Source organism: Astatotilapia calliptera, chromosome 5 (assembly GCF_900246225.1).
Source record: "Astatotilapia calliptera chromosome 5, fAstCal1.2, whole genome shotgun sequence".
NCBI classification, from domain to species: Eukaryota; Metazoa; Chordata; class Actinopteri; order Cichliformes; family Cichlidae; genus Astatotilapia; species Astatotilapia calliptera.
Genome location: NC_039306.1, coordinates 18,340,626 through 18,364,186, shown reverse-complemented (window position 1 = coordinate 18,364,186; position 23,561 = coordinate 18,340,626). Strand labels below are relative to the sequence as shown.

General features: G+C 38.5%; 1 protein-coding gene across 1 annotated transcript in view; it reads left to right on the top strand.

Moving 5' to 3' along the window:
- iars1 (isoleucyl-tRNA synthetase 1) overlaps positions 1–23,561 on the top strand; it is a 61,329-nt gene that overhangs the window by 23,548 nt on the left and 14,220 nt on the right. Inside the window, exons 12-23 of the mRNA XM_026167730.1 lie at positions 1,128–1,219; positions 3,601–3,699; positions 9,031–9,157; positions 11,129–11,202; positions 13,021–13,215; positions 13,501–13,587; positions 14,515–14,598; positions 16,295–16,439; positions 19,575–19,695; positions 19,924–20,015; positions 20,437–20,514; positions 21,051–21,172. Of these exons, the coding sequence (XP_026023515.1) occupies positions 1,128–1,219; positions 3,601–3,699; positions 9,031–9,157; positions 11,129–11,202; positions 13,021–13,215; positions 13,501–13,587; positions 14,515–14,598; positions 16,295–16,439; positions 19,575–19,695; positions 19,924–20,015; positions 20,437–20,514; positions 21,051–21,172 (1,316 nt within the window). The remainder of the gene's footprint in view (positions 1–1,127; positions 1,220–3,600; positions 3,700–9,030; positions 9,158–11,128; positions 11,203–13,020; positions 13,216–13,500; positions 13,588–14,514; positions 14,599–16,294; positions 16,440–19,574; positions 19,696–19,923; positions 20,016–20,436; positions 20,515–21,050; positions 21,173–23,561) is intronic.

Sequence of the window (23,561 nt, the reverse complement as noted above, 5' to 3'; positions counted from 1 at the left end):
TCACTATAATCCAAAATGAGTGACTGAGCCCTTAAGGTCAAGAGGAAAGTGTTTACAGAGGCCAGGATAGACAGCGGTTTTCTCGTAGACTTGTATAGGACGAGAAGTTTTGCTGCAACCTCCATCTGGTGGTCATAGATTGATACAATGCACGTTTAAGGCTTTTCCACGGTGACATATATTGTCTTGCCCAGAAGCTATGTCTGTCTTTTATACTCTCTGTGGTCTGTAATAAGATAAGATAAGATAAGATAACCTTTATTAGTCCCACACGTGGGAAATTTGTTTTGTCACAGCAGGAAGTGGACAGTGCAAAAGTTATGACACAAAAATTAGAATACAATAAGAATAAATACAGTACACAGCTGTACAGAATAGAATAAAATAATATACTATATACAGTAGAATAAAATAGAATAAAAATATACAATAAGATAAAAATAGAATACGAATGCTATATACAAGAATACGAATGCTATATACAAGAATAAGGATAAGGATAAGGATAATAAGGACTCGATTTAATTCTGTCAATTTATACAGTGCATAAAATGACATTGTGCCACTTATTTTTTACTATTAAATGTTTAACAGTGCTGAGATATTGTATTTATGTAATATTTATTTATTTATTGTGGAAAAAAACAGTACTGCAGGTTTTTTTAAAAAGACGATATGACACAAATAGTGTACTTAAAAACACAAAACGTTCACTGCAGTTTTCATTCAACTAGATGCAATTATTGCATGATCTGAAGTGTGATTACTGTTAGATGCTTATTCATTAATTGATTAATTAATTTTTGTGCATGGGTGCAAAGAGCAAACCTTACAGTGATTTTATAAAAGTTAACTTTGAAATGAGCTGAAGAGCACTGGCAGATCTCCATGGATTTTTTAACTTCTCACCTTGCAGCTGTGATGTACAGATGTACTACTCCAGACTCTTTCAGTATGCTGTGACATGACAGTTGGTTGTAGTTTAAAGTGTAAATGCGCACATCTGTCCATGCCTAGCCAGCTGAAATCTTTGACCCTATATGACATTGACATGTGGCTCTTCAGCCCTATTCTGTGCTATAAAGCATTCTCTAAACAATGTCTCATGTTTGGTGGTTCTGTTACAGGATGCTGACAAAAATATCATCAAGTGGCTGAAGGAGAACGGTCGCCTCGTCAATGCCAGCTCCTACAAACATAATTACCCCTTCTGCTGGAGGTGAGACATCAAATCAAATCAAAATTTATTTATGTAGCACATATTAAAACAACAGTGTTGACCATAGTGCTTCACAGTCAATAAAACATGAGACAGTTAAAACAAACAATAAAAGAGGACAACAAACAATAGGTAACAACGCAACAAGCTAAAACAGCCAACTAGACAGAATCAAAAGCCAAATTAAAAAAATAAGTTTTAAGACGTAATTTAAAAGACTGGATAGACTCGGCAGTGCGAATATGAACGGGGAGGTTATTCCAGAGTCTGGGTGCCACGGATGCAAAGGCCCGGTCGCCTCTCGACTTCATTCGAGTCCTAGGTTGTGCTAGGAGCCTGTGGTTTGATGATCTAAGTGCTCTGTTGGGATTGTATGAATGGAGTAAATCAGACATGTACAGAATTCAAACTGAAAAGCTAATGTTACCTCCAGCATCCTTTTCTGTGTCACTCAAATTAACAGCTTAAATTTTTGCCTTTCACCACGGGGATTTTAAAGCACCAGTTGAAGAAAAACTCAAACTTCTGGACACAGGAGATTTTTGTCACAGATGTTAAGCCTGACTCAATGAAATATTTTCTCTTTGAGTGCCACTGGCCTTATTTTGTTGTAGAATGTGTGAAGTTAAATGTTTAGTATGCAGGAAAGGGGTGTTCATACAGAGGCTTGAGTGTATTCACTGTAACATTGGCTTTGTTGTGCTCTGTGCAAGTCCAACATCACGTACAAACCATCAGGCACATGTAGAAACACACAGCTGTCTGTGGGTTTTTGTTTTTTTGAATTGACTAAGGCACGTTCACACTGCAGGCGAAAGCGCATCAAATCCGATTTTTTTTTTTAACCCTATGCGACCCATATCCGATCATGGTGTGACAGTGTGAACGGCACAAATCCGATATTTTCAAATCTGATCTGGGTCACTTTCATATGTGGTACTGAATCCGATACATATCCGATGTTTTAGAAAGCGACTGCTGTTTGAACGGTCATGTCGCATTAAATCCGTCTTTTACGTCACTGACACGAGACAGACGCCAATTATCAGTGCCGGAGAAGACATCGCGAACGCTTCCTGGCCATCCAGTGTAGATGTCAGTGAAACTGTTGGGAAGACAACGTTGGAGAAACGTGAACATTTTATTTGTACTGTATAATCTGCAGATTCTGACAGAAATCTGCAACTTTGAAGCACAGCTCCTCTAAAACAGCAATAAGGATCATTATTAGGTTATCTACATTATTATGTAAATAACAAAATAACTTAAAGCAAAAATTGGGAAACGTAAAGTCCAAAGTCTTTATATTAAGGCCATCAGTCAAACAATATTGTTTGCTCTGGGTCTAAACAGAGCGCGTTGTGTGTGACATCTTCTTTTGCGCATGCGGGCCGCTTTGAGCGTTCACACTACAGAGAGTTTGCTGTCGCATTTTATTTGTAGTGTGAACGAGCAGACAAAAAAAAATCAGATTTGATCAAAAAATCGGAATTGAGCATTAAGACCTGCAGTGTGAACCTAGCCTTTGTGACTTTCTGACTTTGAGCAGCTGCCCTGCGACCTGAGCAAGATTAATTAACCTTTGCAAATATGAAGAGATATTTTCTCTAAGTCTTTAGAAGACACAAGTTTGTAGAGATCAAAGTAACTATTGGATGAACTATTCGCTGCCTAAAAGGTAAAACTTGTGCTTTGGTGGTTTTCTGAGCTAGAGGATGAGATCCATGTGGTATGTGCCATAACCTTTGAGCTATCAGGTCACCCAGAGAAATCCAATAATAAATACAGCAGATTATTGTAAAGAAAATGGATAACGAAATACCAAGTAAACCTGTATTTTACAGAAGATTTTTTAAATGTATATTTTTAAGTAATAATAATAATAATTTTAAAAAGATTGATAAATTGTTTTTACATTTTATGGCTTGACAGTAAATATAAATGAGATCAGTATATTATCTGTATTGTACAGGATCCTTTTGTTTGATTTAAGACCCTGAAACAGCTTTATGTCTCAACTTCAAAATAAAAATACACTTTCGAGTATAAGTAAAGTTTTCGTTTTAACCTTTGTGCGGTGTTTTGGTCTTTCATTTTCAGTATTTACCAAAAGGAAAATTATGCGATTTATTTAATTTATACAGCACCAAAACACAACAACAGTCGCCTCAAGGCGCTTTACATTGTAAGGTAGACTCTACAATAATGCATACATACATATGTTATTTGTTACGTTGTTCTTTTTTTTGTCCAAACACTGTCACTGTCAAGCGCTCGCACAAGTACAAAAATGAACACCACACAAGGTTAAAGTTTATGTGGTATGCCTCTTTGATCCTTTTTTTTCTTTCTTTTTTTAAAATCTGCTGTTGTTTTTTCAGATCTGACACACCACTCATCTACAAAGCCGTCCCCAGCTGGTTTGTCCGAGTGGAGCACATGGTGGAGAATCTACTGGACAACAATGGAAAATGCTATTGGTAACTTTTTTTCTGAAAAAATGATAACTGGCTTGGAGGCAGTGAAGTGGCAGCTGCGAGCATCTTGCCAAACAAGTGTTCTTAAAAACCATGCCAGACAGCAGATAGAGTCCCAAAACAATTACAGCCCTCCTCTGCACTACTAAATCAAGTTATTGGACTGTCTCTGCAGAGCAGCTATCACTGGGTATAGTAGTTTTGAATGGCAAAGAATTCGATTTTAAATAGAAGTTGTTTTGATTGTGGTATTTTTCTATATCTGACATGGCGTTAAACTCTTTCTCAAGGAATTTTTAACATGAGTCAACAGGGACTGGTGGTTTCTGTAAAACATTAGCATGATGCTAATTGCAGTGGCAGAACATGGAGAAAACGTAGGCATCAGCATGATGGCTTTGCTAAGTGGTATTACCCCTGGTGCTCCCAATGCTCTTTTCTGAGCCACAGTAGCTGCCTCCAGTAATGGGACTGTCAAACTGAGATGAATGACTAGCCGCTAGGAAGGTGAAGACGCCCAGACACACACATACAGAGAAGCTGAGACAAACGCACACACTACTTTAAAGGCTACGGTCCTTATCTAAGAGGTACTAGTGTTGCAGGTTTTTTAGGAACATCTAGCTAAAGGTTATGTAAAGTAGAATAATCCTTGCTTTGACTACTCTAACGATTTATAAGTTATGGCCAAGATTCTAATAGAAACACCTGTGATTATAGTGTAAAACTATTCACCACACTACAAACTGCAGCCTCCAACTTTATCATATGTCTTGATCAACACGTGTTTAAACCGTTTCAAATATGTACTGAGCATGTTTAAAATGAGAACCCCAACAAAACTAGCATTTATTATAGATGAGCACAACTGAGATAATCGTAAGTGCTGAAGCAAGTGATTTAAAACAAAAAAATTGTTTATTATTTGCATGTTGTTATGTTACTCAGTTATGTCCTCAGAAAATAGTGAAGAATTTGTAAGCCAAGCCTCCATTTTTTTAAATTTTTTTTTTGGTTTTTTTGTTGTTGTTTTTTTTGCAAACATTGTCCCAAAAGCAACTTAAACAAGCTCCTTATCAAAATTTTCATTTTCTGTCAAATTGTTTTAGCTCTGGAGTAAAAAGTAAAAAGTTAAAAGGTGTTTGAACGACATGCAACATTGACACTAACTTTAACTTGGCTGTGTTAGTGTGGCTGCATTCTTATGCAGATTTCTTATTAGGTTGATATTTTAAATGTATTTTTATGTATAAATACATATTAAAAATATAAATAACCTTCTTATTTTTTTATTATTAGACTCCATTTTCAGACTTGAGTTCTTGTCCCATAAAGGCCGTCTGCCTGTCAGTCAGGGTTGCCAGCTCATCAGCTTCCTAATGAAAGTAAAGTCCTTGTAGAGTTCAATACATCTATATAAAGTTCATATTAGCTGATGAGAGGCTTAAAAAAACTTGAGAAAGCAAAGTTCTAAAGTGCTAGTTAATGTATTCTCCAAGTGATTTGTTCATTTTATCTCAAATGGTGCAGCTCAGACAAAGGCTAAGTGTCTTTTCAGAGAGCTCGGTTTGAATTCTCCAGATGCCCGTCTGTCAGAATAAATGAACGACTAAATTTTTGAATGCTCAAAGGGTGGCTGATTTCTTTTGAGGTTCAAGGTGCAGACAGCTCGGCCACTGACATGTGAATTTAGCACATTATTTCGTAATAGGTAATCAGCTTAGCCTGAAAAGACTTGGGTTAAATACATTAAGAATCAAGTATTATATTTCTAGTTCATTTTTTTTCTTTCTTTCTTGTCTGTGTTTTTTTTGTCTTTCATTTTTTCAGGTATTCTTTGAGTTCATTCATTCATGTGCTCACTGGCACACTTAATTCTTAGTATTTGTCTTTATTGAAAAAATTGATTGCAAAGAAGTCTAGTGTGCTACACTAAAAACCTTGCGATTGCTTTGCTTAATTGCTGGTTGCCACAGTTGCCCATAGTTTGCATGGAATACGACGACTTTACCGATTTCAAAGTAACTGCAAATGTATTTGCTGCTGGTGCATTGAACAACTTTTATTTAGGCCAACGTGCTCTGGTTTGTATCACACTTTTGTCAAATTTCAAAACAGCTCAAAGACTAAAGTCTGGAGAGTGTGGGGGACTACCAACCTGTCTCTAGGCCTGTGTGACTGCGGCCTTCCAGTTTAATATTCCTGTTTGTTGATCCATGCATTTTCTTAGCTAGTTATCTAATGAGGATCAGAGGTCCAATAAAGCGTATCCTAGCTAAAGCTGAGTGATAGCCAGGGAACACCCTGAATAGCTCACTCGATCATTTTAATAGAACTTTGCACTATTTTGCATTTTTGTAAACGAGTCAAACCACCAGTTATCAGTATGCTTTTACATAGCTTTGAACTGATTAGTTGAGCCTTGTCCCTCTGTCTTATTTAACCCCCCCACCCACCCACCCTTTTTTCTAATAAGTCTTCTGTGTGTCTCGAGCACAAGATGGGACACTTTAAATTCTACATTTAGCATGAATAAGGGATGGAGGGCGGTGGTGAGCAGCAGCAGCAGCAAAAGGGAAAAAAAATCATTAAATTGATATATTAGGAGCCTAAATAGAAATGCCTCCTACAAATGGGAATTGATGAACTCTTTGCTTAGCGTGTGGATCCTGAGGCCAATATATCCCCACCCCCCATAGCCCCTTGCACTGTTCTCCTAAGCAACGCAGACTGCTGCGGCGAGAAACGGGGACAGAAAAAAATTAGCGAAAGAGGGAGAGATTTGGAGATAATGGCAAAATAAAAATGAAAGAGCAGAAAAGGGGTAGAAAAGAGAAAGATGCCTCGGAGGGGATGTTAACCTTTGCAGTTGAGCTTCATAAAGGGGCAGTTTTAAATTTATATCCTGGGCTGAAAAAAAGGAGTAGTAAAGATGCCAGCAAGGAATAATATTTTCTTGTGAGAGACTGTGTTGCACAGTAATATACAGGGTATGGGTAAGTTTGTGTCTTGAAGAGTAATGTATACAGTTTCCATATAATAGACCTTAGAGGATATTCACAAGTCTAAAATTTAATTTACACATCTCTTAAAATTTCCTTCCCTGCTGGAGGCCATACAGTTAGTTACAAAACGGATTTGTCTTTGACTGCAGTGTGTCAGGAGGCTCTGTATACATATGATCATCACTTTGACAGGCTACACCATCAAAGTGGTAGAAAACACTTTTATCAGTTTTGCTGGTTCTAGTTGCTGGGAAGCTCATCAACTCAGAGCTCAGTAACTGTTGAATTTTTATCAAAATGTAGGATGACTTAATAATTTTAGGTTAAAATGTCCTTCACAGCTTTTGTGTTCACTTCATATTAATATACATTAGATTATCAAAAGTATTCACTCAGCCATCCAAATTGTTGAATTCAGGTGTTCCAATCATTTCTGTGGCTGCAGGTGTTAAAATCAAGAACCTATGCATGCAGTATGCTTCGTTGCTCTTAAGGCGGTGAATTACAGCATGCTGCCATAATAGGATCCCACCTGTGCAACAAGTCCAGTTGTGAAATTTCCACGCTTCAAAATATTCCATAGTCAACAACAATAACTCAGCCATGGAGTGCTAGGCCGCGTAAAATCACAGAAAGGGGTCAGTGGATGCTGAGGTGCATAATGCCCAACCTTCTGCAGAGTCAATCACTACAGACCTTCAAACTCCATGTGGCCTTCAGATCTGCACAAAACAGTGCACAGAGAGCTTCATGGAATGGCTTTCCATGGCTGAGTAGCAGTATCCAAGCCTTACATCATCAAGTGCAGTGCAAACTGTCAGATGCCGTGGTGTAAAGCATGCCGCCACTGGACCCTAGAGCAATTAAGACGTGTTGGAGTGATAACTTCTAATGCTTCAGCATGGTGAGAATTTTTGGACAATTTCATGCTCCTATGTTTGTGGGAACAGTGTGAGGATGGCCCCTTCCTGTTCCAACATGATTGAGCACCAGTTCACAAAGCAAGGTCCATAAAGAAATGGATGAATGAATTTGGTGCCCTGCACAGAGTCCTCAACCTCAACATGATAGAGCACCTTTGGGATGAATTAGAGCACAGACTGCAAGCCAGGCCTTCTCGTCTAACATCAAGGTCTGACCTCATGTATCTGACCTCAAAAGTATGTTAGGTTGCTGAACGACATGAGGACAGCGAGGCAGTGGTCAGATATGCAGGAGGAGTGACAGATGCGTTCATGGTAGGGATGGGACTGCATAAGGCACTGAGTCCAGTCTTGTTTGCTGTGGTGATGGACAGGTTGACAGATGAGGTCAGGCAGAAGTCTCAGTAGGTTATAATGTTTGCAGATGACATTGTGATCTGTAGTGAGAGTATGGAGCAGGTGGAAGAGAGCCAGAAGAGGTGGAGGTATACTCCAGAGAGAAGAGGGGTGAATGGTAGAAGCAAGACAGAATATGTGAATGCGAGGGAGACAAATCGATAGGTGATGATACCAAGAGCAGAGGTAGTGAAGGTGGATGAGTTTAAATACGTAGGGTCAACCATTCAAAGCAACGGACAAGGTACAAGAGATGTGAAAAAGAGAGCACAAGCAGGGTGGAGAGGGTAACGAGTGTCTGGGTCGACAGAATGATAACAGCAAGAGTGAAGAATTGCTTCCCAAAATTAAATCAAAAGAACTAATTTAGGCGTCAATTTCACTGCATTTTTCCTTTTTAATATGCTAATTAGTGTGTTTAATGACGCATTGCCTCATTTGCACATTTTAATATAGTTGTCAGAAAACCTGTTATACAAAGACAACATGTATAATGTCTTAAGTTTCTTGCGATGTCTATTAAGTGTAAAAATGTTATAGTATAAATGTCACAATACATTTTTTTTATTAAAAATGAGTTGTTTTGTTTTGTTTGTTTTTTAATACTCTGAGCCTACTCAAGTAGCAGTTACAGCCACTAGACATTCCCTTTTTATACTCTGACGTTTTTTTTACAGAGTCTACAGAGGGAGTTGTGTATATATCATTCAGAGCCACAAATGTGTATTTCTTTTTCATCCTAAAAGTATTCAAAATATTATGTTTATTCATTATTTGGATGTTTTCTGTGAAAACATATCACTTAAAATCTATGATTTGCACATCAAAAATGTCTTAACGTATGTCGCAAAGTGGGAAAGTGAGACTTTAGTTTTGGTTAAACAAGGATATGATGGCAGTCTGTCATCTCGAGCAAAAACCCCCATTGTTGGCCATGGAGGCCTAACGGTCCTTGTTTGTTTTATGTATTTCTCTTTAATTATAAAACGTATCTTAATGTGTCTCTGCAGGGTTCCAGAGTTTGTGCGTGAGAAGCGTTTCGGCAACTGGCTGAGAGATGCACGCGACTGGGCAATTTCAAGGAACCGTTACTGGGGCACACCAATCCCCATCTGGGTCAGCGATGACTTTGAGGAGGTCAGGAAAACACATACATGCACTTCTTACTCTTTAATAGAGTACTTAATGCTGATGATAAGTCTTTATACTTTATCACACATTTTGTGTCCTTACCAAATACCAAGATAGTTCTTCTTTTCTAAAGAGGTGGCGCTCAGAGTTCAATCTGGGCTAAGCAACAGAGGCAATAATTGAAAAGTTAAACTGTCACTTTATTTATCATAGAAAAGACTGGGGCTGCAATATTACAGAAATCAGTTCTTCTCAGAAATTGCTTCTGTGAAAATGTTTCTCTGTAATGATTTAGCATATTAAAATATTTGTGTATGTGGAGGCTTGTGTAGCAGAGACTTTTTGGCATGGCAGAGCGAGGTGACCATGGTGTCAAGCCAGAGAGTGTAGCACGACTCCGTGTTGCAGTTAGCTACCCTTAAGCACATTGTAGAGTGCCTCCATAAACTCAACACATGAATAATTCATTAATGTAAACAGCAAATAATCATGAACTAAAATGTCTTTGGTTTCTTTTCATGCCAGTTGAGGTAACTTCAAAGCTCTTTCAAGACAAATGGCTTCTGTTTTTGGGAGAGAGGGTGGTGGTAAAGAAGCTACTGAAAAACACAGCAAGAGGGGTCAGAATAGAAATGAAAAATGAGAGGTGAAAAAAGGGGAGGATAATAAATGAATGAGTTAAAAGAAGCAGACAGTGAAGAAGCGAGCCAGACTGTAAGTGTCCATTTTGTTATGGACGCTCCTTGCCAAACCCAGCTGACTATGTGAAGTAGACTGAACCAAATAGAGATGTCAGAATTGGGTTGTTTGAGCATTTGAAAAATGAAGTGTTAGTCCCCTGGCTCAAAGAGGGACAGCCAGCGACCTGCTTGCTGGAAATAGCTCTGACTGTTTCCAGAACACTCGCACTCCCTGGTGCCTCCCTCACTCACCCACTGCAACAAATGACACACCCAAATCTGAAGCCGTGAGCGAGCGTTATACGTTTCAGTACAATTTCAGTCTCATCATTGCTGTTTTCTTTTGTTCTGATGCTCTGTGTTCCTGGCTTTTTGGGTATGTTTTTTTTTTATCATTCTGTCTTCTGCATTTGACGGTGGTGTATCTGGGCCATGTTACCTGGTGCTCCAGTAAAACTAGAGCGGAGCCTACAGGTTAGCTCTCTGGGGAGACCAGATAACACACTTTACCATACTTTCGAAGGTAAAGTTACTCGGGAGCTGTGTAGGCCTAGTTTTAAGTTCCGTGCAACAGTACAAACATGTAAAATTTGCTATCAGAGAGGATTGAGAACAGGCACTTGTTACATTTTTAAAAACCAAAGCTCTCAAATTGTTACTTAAAGTTGTTTAACTGTGTCAGCTGTGATTTAAACAAAATGCACTGTATTGTATACTGCAATCAACAAAAATATGTATTTCTCTAACATAATGTGACGCTTGCCAATAGCTGTACTTAATACAACTGCAGTGTTTTTTTTCTTTAATTAAAATTTGTAAGAAAACAAATAAAGGAGTATGCCAAATAATAATAGTCAATTTGAACAGAAGGAGCACGGTAAATAAAAAGTGATTGGGTTGTTTGCTCTATTATCATCAAGAAAATTGCATCTATCCACTTAATCTAATGCTTACATCTGCTGCTTTATATAAATTCACTTTTTTGTTATTTCAGTGGGCTGGTGTATAGGGCCTAAAGTGTGGTTTCAGACAGTGTGAAATATTTGAATTTATTTAGATGAATTCTTTGTCAGACCAAAAAAACAAAAGTAATAATTTTTCATGCTAGAAAAAAAGAAAGTTGGTACATTCTCAAAACAGAGAAGCATCAAATTATGTTTAGTTGGTAAGTGAGATGTTCTTCTGTTGATCAGTTGGTTATATAATTGATTAACTTTCTAATATTTATAAAAAATTTAATGAATGTGGGGTTTTTTGCTTACTGAAGATATGCTCTGTGTGTGTGGATACTCATTAGGTGGTTTGCATTGGATCCATGGCCGAACTAGAAGAGCTGACTGGAATCAAAGTGACTGATTTGCATCGGGAAAAGTAAGTCACAAATGAGCAGCTATCCAGTTGAACACGTACCCAGTGTTACTACTGTAATAGTGAGTCACACCCTTAGACTGTACAGGAATCGACGCACGGTGATACCTTTTTGTGAGGTCGTGTGTGTCATTGTGCAAGTTTATTTTTCAATTCTGCATCAGATTCCCCGAATGTGACCTGTCTTCCTGAACCAGACGGGTGTTGTTGTGCATAGATCACCTTTCTCTTCCGCCCTTCATCTACTAATTGCCTTTAATCGCTTCCACAGGGCTGGCCATCTTTAATTGATGAGTGAGAAAGGGCTTGCTTTCACCAAGCTTCCATGTTTGTTTTTCTATGCAGGGCATGACGTTTGTAACAGTAATCTGAATGATTTTAGCAGCTTTCAAGATTAGAGACTCTAATTAAAGAATATCTGATTAGCCATTTAGCAGTCAATTGGATGTTGTCTTTTAATGTCTGAAAAGTCTGCAATGTTTCTAAAAACTTAAAATCTAGTAGAACCTTAGGCGCACACCTTTAGATAACCTGACTTTTAATACACTTCATCTTTCAAGACCCAAAAACCTGGATCCATGGTACAACTCAGTGTGGGTGCATCATTAAAAACTAGCCCTAGAGGCATACTAAAACAGCTTCAGTGCACCCTGGCATTGATTCTCCAAATCTCTTGAACGCTAATAGATGAATTAACACAGTTTCTCAAAAAGATGTTTTTACTCATCTGGTATTTTGATGGTGGTTGCTGAATTTGTTAGCTTAACATGTTGGTCCAAAATTTCCCATTAGTGTGCACCTGGTTGAGATCCAGTCACTTCAAAGGCCATAGCATATGATTGGCATGTTATTTTTATATTCATCTAACCTTTTTGGAATGAGTGGAGCCAGATGATGCCAAAATGTCCCTTCAGTTTCACCCCAGCCCTTCATGATAGAAATCAAGGTTAATATTTTGCCTCAGACTCATCTACCCAACTGTAGATGATGACTTACACCATGGATGTGACATAGTTCATCAACAGTTAATTCTGATCTAACCAGTCCTTAACATGTACCTTTTAAAGAAATCATTTTCTTTATTTAAAAAACAAACAAACCAAAAACTATGAAAAGATGCTCATGTGGCGTGATCAAATACTGAAGATTATACTTTTGCCTGCATTGCATAACAACCTGCAAAAATAAGAGCTGATGTACTGCTCAGAAAATGTTAACTTCACTTATTTTTCACATCCTTCCTTCAGTAAATTGAAAAAGAGGCTTCTTAAGAATAGAAAAGCACTTTTATGTAACTGCTTAATCCACTTTTCTTTGGACGTCCTGGGTTAATGTTTTTTTGTTCTTGCTCTTATAAATAAATGTTTAACGGGTTTTGGGGCCTTTCTTGCTATCTGACACTTGATAATTAAGACAATATTCAGGTGCATCTGTTTGTGTCAGGTTAGCTTAATTTATCAAAAAATAACCAATTTTATTTATTGGCTGAATCTGACCAGATCAGTAAACCAGTAAAAAAAGAAAAGAAAACTCTATACCCTTTTTTACCCAAAGCTGTAATAAAAAAGCTTAATCCAGTAAGAGCCAGCTTTATATTACCATTGTTCTCCTCTTAAACCTCATTCTCAACAGTGAAAGCCTATAAAATCCTTGTTCTGGTCTGCAGCCCAAATGCCTCAAAACCTTATTCCATGTAATGCACATCTGTTTAAGAAGTGCCTTGTGATGCTAACCAAACTCAAAATGAAACAGAAGTCCAGCTGTAATTGCTTCTTCTTATTTTCTGCTGGTTAATTTTTTTTTTCTGCTTTATCTGCACAGCATCGACGATCTGACAATCCCCTCACGGCGTGGTAAGGGCGTGCTGCGGAGGATCACAGAAGTGTTTGACTGCTGGTTCGAGAGTGGGAGTATGCCTTACGCTCAGGTTCACTACCCCTTTGAAAACAGGAAGGAGTTTGAGGACAGTTTCCCAGCAGACTTCATTGCTGAAGGCATTGACCAGACCAGAGGATGGTAAACTGAAGATGAATGAGTGAACTGATGAGTGACACATAAGAAGTTGACACATAGAGAGCTCCCTGAGTAATTTAATTTAGGGAAATCATGAGAAAAGATCATTGGCAGATGGAAATACAGTTCGGATGAGTGTGTTGCTGAAATATGATGTACATTTATTTTTAACTGTATGAAATTATATTATTAAGAGTGTAATTTTCAAAATCTCTGTCCAACCCAAGAGAACAAATTAATTTTGTGTTATTGTCTCCCTGACCTACTTGTCTTTGTACCCCACTGTAGGTTCTACACACTGTTGGTGCTCTCCACAGCCCTGTTTGGGAAACCACCCTTCAAAAATGTCATTGTTAATGGACTGGTGCTTGCCAGGTAAGTCTGTCTGCTTAACAAAACATCAGTTTACTTACTCAAAACGGTGACCCGTTTTTATTTTCTTCATTATCTGCCCTAAATATGCTGTTACTAATTAATGAAAGTAAACATAGTGCATCTCCTTTAAATGAGCTCGTAAAATGTATTTTAATTAAAGAATAACACCTTTTTTGCATAAGTATTTGGGTCTCCTGATATTTGATAACTTTGAAATACCATTTGTTATATACCAGTTATTCATTTCTTCTTAAAATGTTAATTTTCACAAACTCATCACTAATGTGTAGTTTTCGAGACTTAATGGCAAACTCGTTTGCGCACTTGGGGCGATTTTGAGCTGAAGAATTGTGCACTGAGGAGTAATCATGGCTTCAGGATCGCAAAACTGGGACTGACTCAAATAAACCTCACTATTCATTTTCCCAGTAATCAACGGATATTTCATGTACACAGAAGAGAACTGAGGTCTTTGGAACAGAATAAAATTCAGTAGCAGGCTCATATTTGTTTTCATTCTTTAAGAGGATTTGCTGACAAAGCAAATATTCCGGGCTATTTTTCCTGCACGTTTTGTGCAGAAATTTTCTATTTCCCAACACATATTGTGTTTTGTGCTTTCCCCCCACTAAATCCACTATTTACTTCACCTCATTACCACCATTTTTATTTTAGTTTTCTTCCCCCTATTTATCCCATCTTTGTTTTTCTTCTCCCCTTTTACTCTTAATCAGCGTGATGTGTGTATGCAGCATTTAGGCTTCAGACCCACTGCTTCTCTGCAGCCTTGGGGTCTAAGTGCAGCTCTATGTTCGCCGGCCTACTGACCTGGAAGGACTTGACTAATTTGAATATTAAGTGCATGGTTTCCAACATACACTTTAATGCATGCGTGCTTTAATAACTTTGCTTGTCTCAATCCCACAGCGATGGACAGAAGATGAGCAAGCGCAAGAAGAACTACCCAGATCCTGGACTGATAGTGCAGAGCTATGGAGCTGATGCCCTCAGGTCAGCTCTGTGAGCGAGTGTGTGTTTGTGAAGCGTGAGTGCTTGTGTGCGCCGGTGGCAGGGTGTGGGCTAACTTCACTTGTGTTTTTGTTTTAAAAAGTTTGAATTGCTGTCTGCTTAAATACAAATGGGCCCACTCCTACATACATTACACACACACTCATGCACATTACATGCATACAAATGCCCCTCTTTATACATTCTTTCTCCTTTGCCCCGAGCAGGAAGAGCACTATGGCCATATGGCCTAATGAATAAACCACTATGCAGCTGCACCATATGCTCACATATACACTGATGGGGAGAGAGCTGCTAAAATGAAGAGGAAAAAGGCAACAATTGGATTCTATTTGAGACCTTCATTTTTCACTTTTCTGGCTTTAATCAGTGCTTACAGTATAACCATTATGGTGTACTGAGCTTCAAAAGGCAGACTGATGTACAGACTATAAGGACTTTTTTTTAGTACTTTTGAGTAGTGACAACTACGTCTCCTACATATTTTAGCAGTCGGAGATTCTGCCGATTCTGTATTTTTTTTTTCTCTTCCAAATGAATCTCAGTGTTGCTGCTATTAAAATTACTCATTGCTTGTTGCGTGAAGTTTCATCATCATTCAGCTTGCTTACAGAACCCCCCCCAAAAAAATGTCCATCAGTGTGCTGATGCCTGCCAGAGAATATTACACTAATATGCGTTATTTGTCAACTGTGGCTTTAATGGAGGCAAGAAATTAATTTGCACTGTGATGGTTGCTGCTGGTAAAAACAGGTTTTGGGACAAAATGTCCTTGAAGCATTTCAGGATGGACATGTGCAACTTTATATTGAGAAAATGCACACTGTCACATAACTTTATTTTAGTACTTTTCAGAAAGTATCCGATAATGTTTTCCTAGCATTTATAGAGAGTTTTTTTTTTCATTTTTAACTGTGTTTTGGACAAAACTCAGACTCTTTTGTCAGTGCAGCTGGGAGCTGATGGGGCTGCTTAGAGACTTTTGCTCATACCTCCATACACTGATTGGCTGCTGGTGTGTGTTTAATGTGCTTAACAGAATTTTAAAAGAAAATCGCTTGTGTTAGGTTTTAAGAACACACTCTAATCCACAAATATTGATCTTCCAAAGTGGCGTAAGACAGAAATGAACATAAATCAAACTTATTAAACCATAGCTTTGGTTCAGCTTGTAGATAGCTCACTGGTTTCCATAAATCAGCTTTGGCATCTTTGCCAAGATGTACATGAACTAATACACTAAAATAAAAACTGTCACATCATGCATATATTGTTGATGTGAAAATTAATTTCATGCATCATGTTCTATGTAAGTCATAAAGTCATGACCCTCAGCTGTGTAGTGTAATAACAACCATTAGAAAGACTGAATGTAAATGAAAGTCACTGTGTATTTAAAATGGAACTGAGAAAGATAGATTTTCAAAAATGAAACTCTTTTCATACTTTGGTAGTAACGAGTGGCATTAATGAGGCACTTTCATCCAGAGAACTGTCACTGGATATTTGCCTTCTCTGTAAACCTTCGAGATGGTTGTGAAGGAGTCAAGCCATCAGCAGGGGTTGGTTGGGGTTATCCTTATTCAGTACCTGTATACTCTCTGTTTTCTCTATTGTCAGTCGCTAATATTTGATCTGCATTCACCACCTCCTTCACTTCCACTGTCCCTCTCTGCAGACTGTACCTCATCAACTCTCCTGTAGTGAGAGCAGAGAACCTGCGTTTCAAAGAGGAGGGTGTGCGAGATGTGCTAAAGGATGTCTTCCTGCCGTGGTATAATGCCTATCGCTTCCTGGTGCAGAATGTTCAAAGGTTACAGAAGGTACATTTGCAATGAACAAAAGTCAGACTCATTATCTTTACAATTCCTGCAGTGTTCCTCTAGCTTTTTCTGCTTCACAAACCACAGCACTTTCTCATAATACGTAGGTTTCCTACAAATATCCGCCAATGAATTATTATTTGGTTGTTGCTGGCACAAAAAAAAACTTGTTGTTGTTAATCCAAAGTCTGCAGTAATAACTTGTATTATCAGAATCAGAATCAGAATACTTTATTGATCCCTGGGGGAAATTATTTTTTGTTACAGTGCTCCATTTTAAACCAACATTAAGACAAGACAGACAAATACGCTAACTAAGAATAGTACAATATATACATATATATACATACATACATACATACATACATACATAAGTCACTCATAAATAAATAATTGGAAAAGAAACATGTGTAGTTGTAGCAGCAAACAGTGTGTTAAGTGGATGCGTTGTACAGGGAGATGGCCACAGGCAGGAATGATTTCCTGTGTCGTTCAGTGGTGCTTTTCGGTAATCTCAGTCTCTCACTGAACGAGCTCCTGTGACTGACCAACATGTCATGGAGTGGGTGGGAGGTGTTATCCAACATTGTCTTTATCTTGGACAGCATCCGCCTCTCCGACACCACCTTGAGGGAGTCCAGCTCCATCCCCACAACATTGCTGGCCTTACGGATCAGTTTATTAAGTCTGTTGGCATCTGCGACCCTCAGCCTGCTCCCCCAGCATGCAACAGCATAGAGGATCGCACTGGCCACCACAGACTCATAGAAAATCCTCAGCATTTTCTGGCAGATGTTGAAGGACCTCAGTCGCCTCAAAAAATAGAGACGACTCTGGCCCTTCCTGTAAAGTGCTGTGGTGTTTTTAGCCCAGTCCAGTTTATTGTCAATGTGTACTCCAAGGTATTTATAGTCCTCCACAATGTCAACACTGACCCCCTGAATTGAAACAGGGGTCAAGTGTTTCCTGGTCTTCCTGAAGTCCACGATCAGTTCCTTGGTCTTTGCCACGTTGAGCTGCAGATGATTCTGCTCACACCACGTGACAAAGGAGTCGACCACAGCCCGGTACTCTGTCTCATCATCCCTGCTGATGCATCCAACCACCGCAGAGTCATCAGAAAACTTCTGAAGATGGCATGTCTCTGTGCAGTGTTATATTATATTAGTGTTTAATGGATGGCTGGGTATTTCAGCCTAATTTGAAAAACTTGGAAGCTAGATTCTGCTGTGCATATTTATATAAAAAAAACATTATTATTATTCATTTGTATTTGCTCAGTATCTTGACTTACCTAATAATGGGATACTTACTGAGAGTAGCTTTATGTGGCATAGTGCTCCTAAGAAAATAGTAATTACCTGCAACTGCCTTTAAGAAATAACCAAATTTAAATATAAAAAAGACAGGAGAATTATGCGATTTGCCAGTTCTCCACTTGTTCGTGATGACTTTTAGATTTGCAGTCCTTAGGGAGAGTCATGGAGTACAGTTTAAATCCAAGTTTAAAACCAGAACCCAATAATGCCAGAAAAAAAACATGAATGAAGGTGCAACTTCAAGCTAGACTGACATCAACAGTGGGTTCTGTGAATTTTTAAGTCAGGTGCTATTAAGCTATTGTTAATGGGATGAGTTGATTAAAAGTTCAGATTCAAAAAGATGAAATAGTGCAGCACCTGTGTGTCTTCAAACTTTAGAGCCCATGAACACCAACATATTTGATTAAGAGCAATTGCATCCTCTCACTGCATTTCCCTGCAATCTATCTGCTGTCAAGTCTGTTTAAAAATGCCAAAACGCTTAAAATACCTTAGAAATTGTAAAGAGCAGATCTTAGTTCTTGAACCATTTTAATATCAGGCTGTTTTAGGCACTTTACAGTCAGAAACAAGAGTCTGTATAATACTTGTCCAGAGAAGCAGTTGCCTCTTAATATCTTTCTGATTTGTCAGTGCCAACTGCTGTTATAACACTGTGCATGGAGATGGCACGGGTATCTAAACTACAGCAGCAACTGCTTTCCTTCCCTGTAGATGGTACACATCAGCATGTTCAAATTGATATACCACTATTTTATTCAACTGACTGTGCCACAGTTTAGAAAACAGCACAACTTCTGCAAATCACCCATAAAACTAACCACATCTATGAGCTCTATTTAAGGATTGTGCTCATACGCAATTTATACCTGTTTAAAAAAATGTGGTCCATGATGCTGCTGTTATACAAGAGGTGGAATGGTTGGAGATTGTGGCATGACCAAAAAGTTCGCACTGCGCATATTATGAGCTTTGGTTCTTTTTGCCTTTAAAGTGGTGACTTAAAAAAGGAGGCCAGGTTTGCGACCACTTGCAGTCAGTTGGCATCTTCAAAGTGACTTTGGCACACCAAGACAGCAATAGAACGATGATGAAACAGCAATAAAAAGGAGTCAGTCATCTATTGGTCTGCTGTTGCAATTGTGTGCAATCTGTTGTTGAGGAATTGGCCAGTTGTATGCACAGAAATTCACATTAACTGCTTAATTCAGATATAACCTTTCTTTTTATAGGAATATTATGGCAAAGAGACATGTTGCAGGCATCTTGCGCTTGTTAGTGCAGGCTCAGATTGTTTGCAACATGTTTGCAGTCTGTCTGCATTTATAAATTAAATAGAAGTTATTTACAAACCTTCACTAGCATGTCAGAGTGTGATTTCAGTCAATCTGAGTCGAGCCAAGATTGTTTGGAGATAGGTTGTCTCCCACCAGGATACTGGTGTGATGACCTTGAACTGCCCAGAGGTTGAGGGTATGACATGCTCTACCTCTGGGCTAAACTACTTGCAGTTTGTTTTTGACAGCAAAAAAAACAAAACAAAAAAAACACACCCAGCATAATCAGTGGGTAACCACAGGTTTCCCTTGGTCACAAGGAGACTCCCATCTTATTTTTATTCTGTGACTGAGTTGTAAGCGTGGCGGCCCAAACTACTGCTGCTTCTACTTTTCTTATTGATGCACGAAGCATATTTTTGGCAGGTTTTCTAATTCTTCACCTCATGCTCTTGTAAGACAACCAAATAGCATTAATTTGCATCTGTGCTTGAGCAATGATTTTATATATATGGCTGTATGTATTTCCGTCTTAGGAGGAGAATATTCACTTCCTATACAATGAAAACACAGCAAAGAAGAGCGACAATATCATGGACAAATGGATTCAGTCATTCACGCAGTCCCTCATACAGTTCTTCAAGGCTGAGATGAAAGGTGAGACAGACGCTCTTAACACATGCAAATGTTTCAGTCATTTTACGTGACAATGACTCATAATTCTCTGGAGACTTATCCTATCCTAACCTTAAACCAGCAGGGGTTGAGTCCCCACCACCATTAATAGATTTATATCTAACTCTTATATCCTTAAGTCTTGCGTGCAACTATTTATGATGTTTCTCTTTCCAGTGTAATTAGACTGACAGTTTTTTCTGGTCACAGCTTACCGCCTGTACACCGTTGTGCCTCGTTTGGTCAAGTTTGTTGACATGCTCACCAACTGGTACGTCAGGACCAATAGACGCCGCCTGAAGGTGAGATCACAGCTCTAAATCTGTTCTTGTTTTTATGTAAAGAAGATGTGGGTGAAAGCAAATGATATATCACTCTTACTAAACTCTAAATGATGACTCAAAATATTACTGTATACAAAAATAGATATTAGATAATAGATATTATTACACTTTGCAGAATATTTTCTTTATTTGGTGCAGAATACAGTCTTGTAATTACTAAATGAATAGTATTAATTATTTATTTAAACTACTGTTAAAAGCATCGTTAACACATCCTTCACCTGTGAACATTTTATAGAAGTGCGTTTTTAGCCATGCTTGTGAACAATTGGTTCATTTCAACTCAGGGCACATGCACTAATGTCAGCGAGGGCATTTTTTAAATCTTTTTACTGTTCCAAGGGGAAAGAACTTATTGATGTGCATGCGAACTTTATAGGGCGAGAGTGGCACTGAGGACTGCTTGTGGGCGCTGGAAACCCTCTTCAGTGTTCTGTTCTCCATGTGCAGGCTGATGGTGAGTCATCCGCTTTCTGTGTTTTAGTGTGTGTGAGACTGAGAGAGAGGGAGAGAGAAGAGATTGCATGAGGAAAATTTCTTGTGGTGAGGTTGTGCTTTTGTGTATGCAAGAAATAAAAGCATAAAGCTGCTATTGTAAAGGTGTGTTTGTGTGCACACTTAACTATGAATAATTCATGAGTAGTAGGAGTTTTTATTTATAACACATTGATGTTTGCATGTGAGGCATGAGGCTTGCTAAGAATCAGTAATCCTAACACAGATCAATACAGATCAGCTGTGTGGTATGCAAGTTAATTAGCCATGGTTGGAATAAAAGAGAATCACATAAGAAGTAAACTCACAGTGGCACAATTCTGTTTGATCTTTAGCGACAGTTAAGGGGGAAAAAAAACTACATAAAAATTGCGCTTCTGACTTTTAGACCTTCTTGTCTGAAAAATGTAAATTAACTACAGTGTCACTCATCCAATAAATTTTCCTCTTTCTCTTTTTCTCTCTCTGTACTTGCTTTCTTGCCTTTTACCCCTTCAGGCTCCTTTCACACCCTTCATTACCGAGATGATGTACCAAAATCTGCGTCACCTCATTGACCCTGCTTCTGTCGAAGAGAAGGACAACAGCAGCATCCACTATCTCATGCTGCCTCAAGTCAGGTTGGAAAAATCCTTTCAGTAATCTGAGAGGAATTTTTTTGCCACTTAATGTGTTTATTATCATTACTGTCAACAGTAGATCACATGGATACGACAAAAACAGAATTCGCAGCCGAGGGGACTCTATTGAGCTCCGCTCAGCTCTGCGGTGTTTTTGTCACTGCTGTTCAGGGAAAAAACAAAAACACCAGGCGAAAGAAAAAGAAAAGAAATCACATAGAACGGGACAAAAGTTGTTCATTTAGTATGTCTATGAAGGTTCTCAGTCATCCAGGTCATCGTAGTCAAAGGAGCTTGCAAGCTCCTTTGACTGTTCATTTAGTAGCTTCAGTTCCAGATCCAGTTATCAATAGTTGTTGGAGATCCAGACAGAGCTAAATAGAGGGTAATTGATGAAAAATCCAAGTTGCTGATATTGTTTAACGATTTGAAATGAGGAACAACCTTTCTTGAATTAATATTAAATGGTACTCTAAATCAGGTTCTCATCTACAGATAATTCAAGTACATTTTCATATAGATAATCAGCTGACCGTTTAGTAATACAGAAGACATAAGTAACTCTTCTGTCTTGGCAGCAGTAGTCCTTGTTCTGTTGTGCAGTCTTGGTTAGTTTGGCATAGCAGCACATGAACCATGCTCTGGTCAGAGTGGCCCTCCAGCTCACAGCAACTCTCCCAGAAAGCAGAAAAGGTCTACCATTGCTAGTGGCAGTTCATCATGGTGTCATAAAAAGAGGAAGTGCTGTGGGCTAGCAGGTTAGCATGACTTAACTTTTAAAACAGGATTGAAGAATGTGGGGAACCACCTCCAGCTGCAAGTATATTCTGCAATTTAGGTGCATAAGTAAACTAAGAATCTGAATCTGTTCTTCAGCCATTTTAATCTAACCAAGTTCAACTGGGTTCATTGGCTTTTCTTGGCACATGGCACTCAGCAGCAAAAACAAAAAGCACACTTGTGTTAGCTCCTTTTCTGAGAGGATATCCACTGCTTATGTAGTCTAATCAGGGTCAGCCACAGTGTGTGGCTGTACTTTATCACAATTGTACTGAACTCTTAACTCTTCAAAGTAGATTTGGAGAAGTTTTCAGTATTTTCTTTGTAATTTCCAGGCTTTTCTCATTCTGTCCCTTAATTCCTGTTGTTCTTCATCTTCATCCATTTATCTTTGAATGTTTAGATTGTTTACATATTGAACACAGTGACCCTAGTTTTTAAAAAATGTGCCCCTCATTACATTTTAAAAGAAGAAAAACAATTCTTGATCATTCGTAAAATTGCTATTTGAATGGAATAGCCGGCTAAGACTCTTTGATATCGAGAGTTACTTTTTCAATTTTTTGTTCACTGCTGTTTTCTCTAGAAAATGAGTCTAATCCTGTTTGGGGTTTTTAGGGTAATATCTTTTTCTGTCTTTAGACAGTGTTATAGTAGAGATTTTAGAAGAGGCTGAGAAATATTCATGCAGAATTGCACAGACCCTTTCTTGATTTTTGGCCCTGCAGAATGGATATAGCTCACAAAATGTGTTCTTTTCATTTCCTTTCACTTCAATTACTCCAGTAAAAATTGTGGCTTGGCGGCTGATCAGTTTTGTAATGCCTGGGAGGAATTTCTAATTGCCCAAACTTAATTGCATCATCTTTAACTATAAAAAAGTTCTGACGTGATTAAATATCCATTTGATTTAGCATAAGGAAAATAGTTTGTGTAATGGTTCATATAATCTCCCCTGTCACTTAGGCAGCCCTCAGGGCTGATGCTTTATTAGCTGCTTGTCCTTCCTGCTGTCAAATGAGAGTACTTCACCTTCCTCCCAAAGGTCAGCTACCAATCAGCTGGTGGGAACAGCCGCTCGTCAATCACCTCATTAAATGATTGGTTGTCCCTGGCCACCCACTCCTCTTGTTTTACTCCAATGTGGCGTGCACACTGAGAAGACACAAGTCACGAGTAAATGAACAAGCATTGTGCATAGTTCTGTGTGCCTGCAGATAGTTAGGGATAATATTGCTATTATGTGTGATTATTAGTGGCTAAACAGCTCTAATTTGAATTCAGAGGTGGAAGTCTTGTTGTACCTTATTAGTGGAGCTAAATAGATGGTTCTGAACTCTGTCTTTTATATATGCGGTACTGACCCTGCTGTTCTCTAGTGTTTTCCTCAACAGATAATCCAATTAATTTCATAAATCACCATTAACGAAAGATGAGGATTGCTCTTAGCGGTAAAAATGCTGCTGTCCACCCAAGAATTTCCTACACATAGTTTTACAGAATAATGTATATTTATTCTAAGAGGATGTGTTATTGTTATGAGTGGAGACTGACGTCACGTGGCTTAAATGAACAGAGCTCAGTCACTTCTAGTTTCAGTTGATGGTAT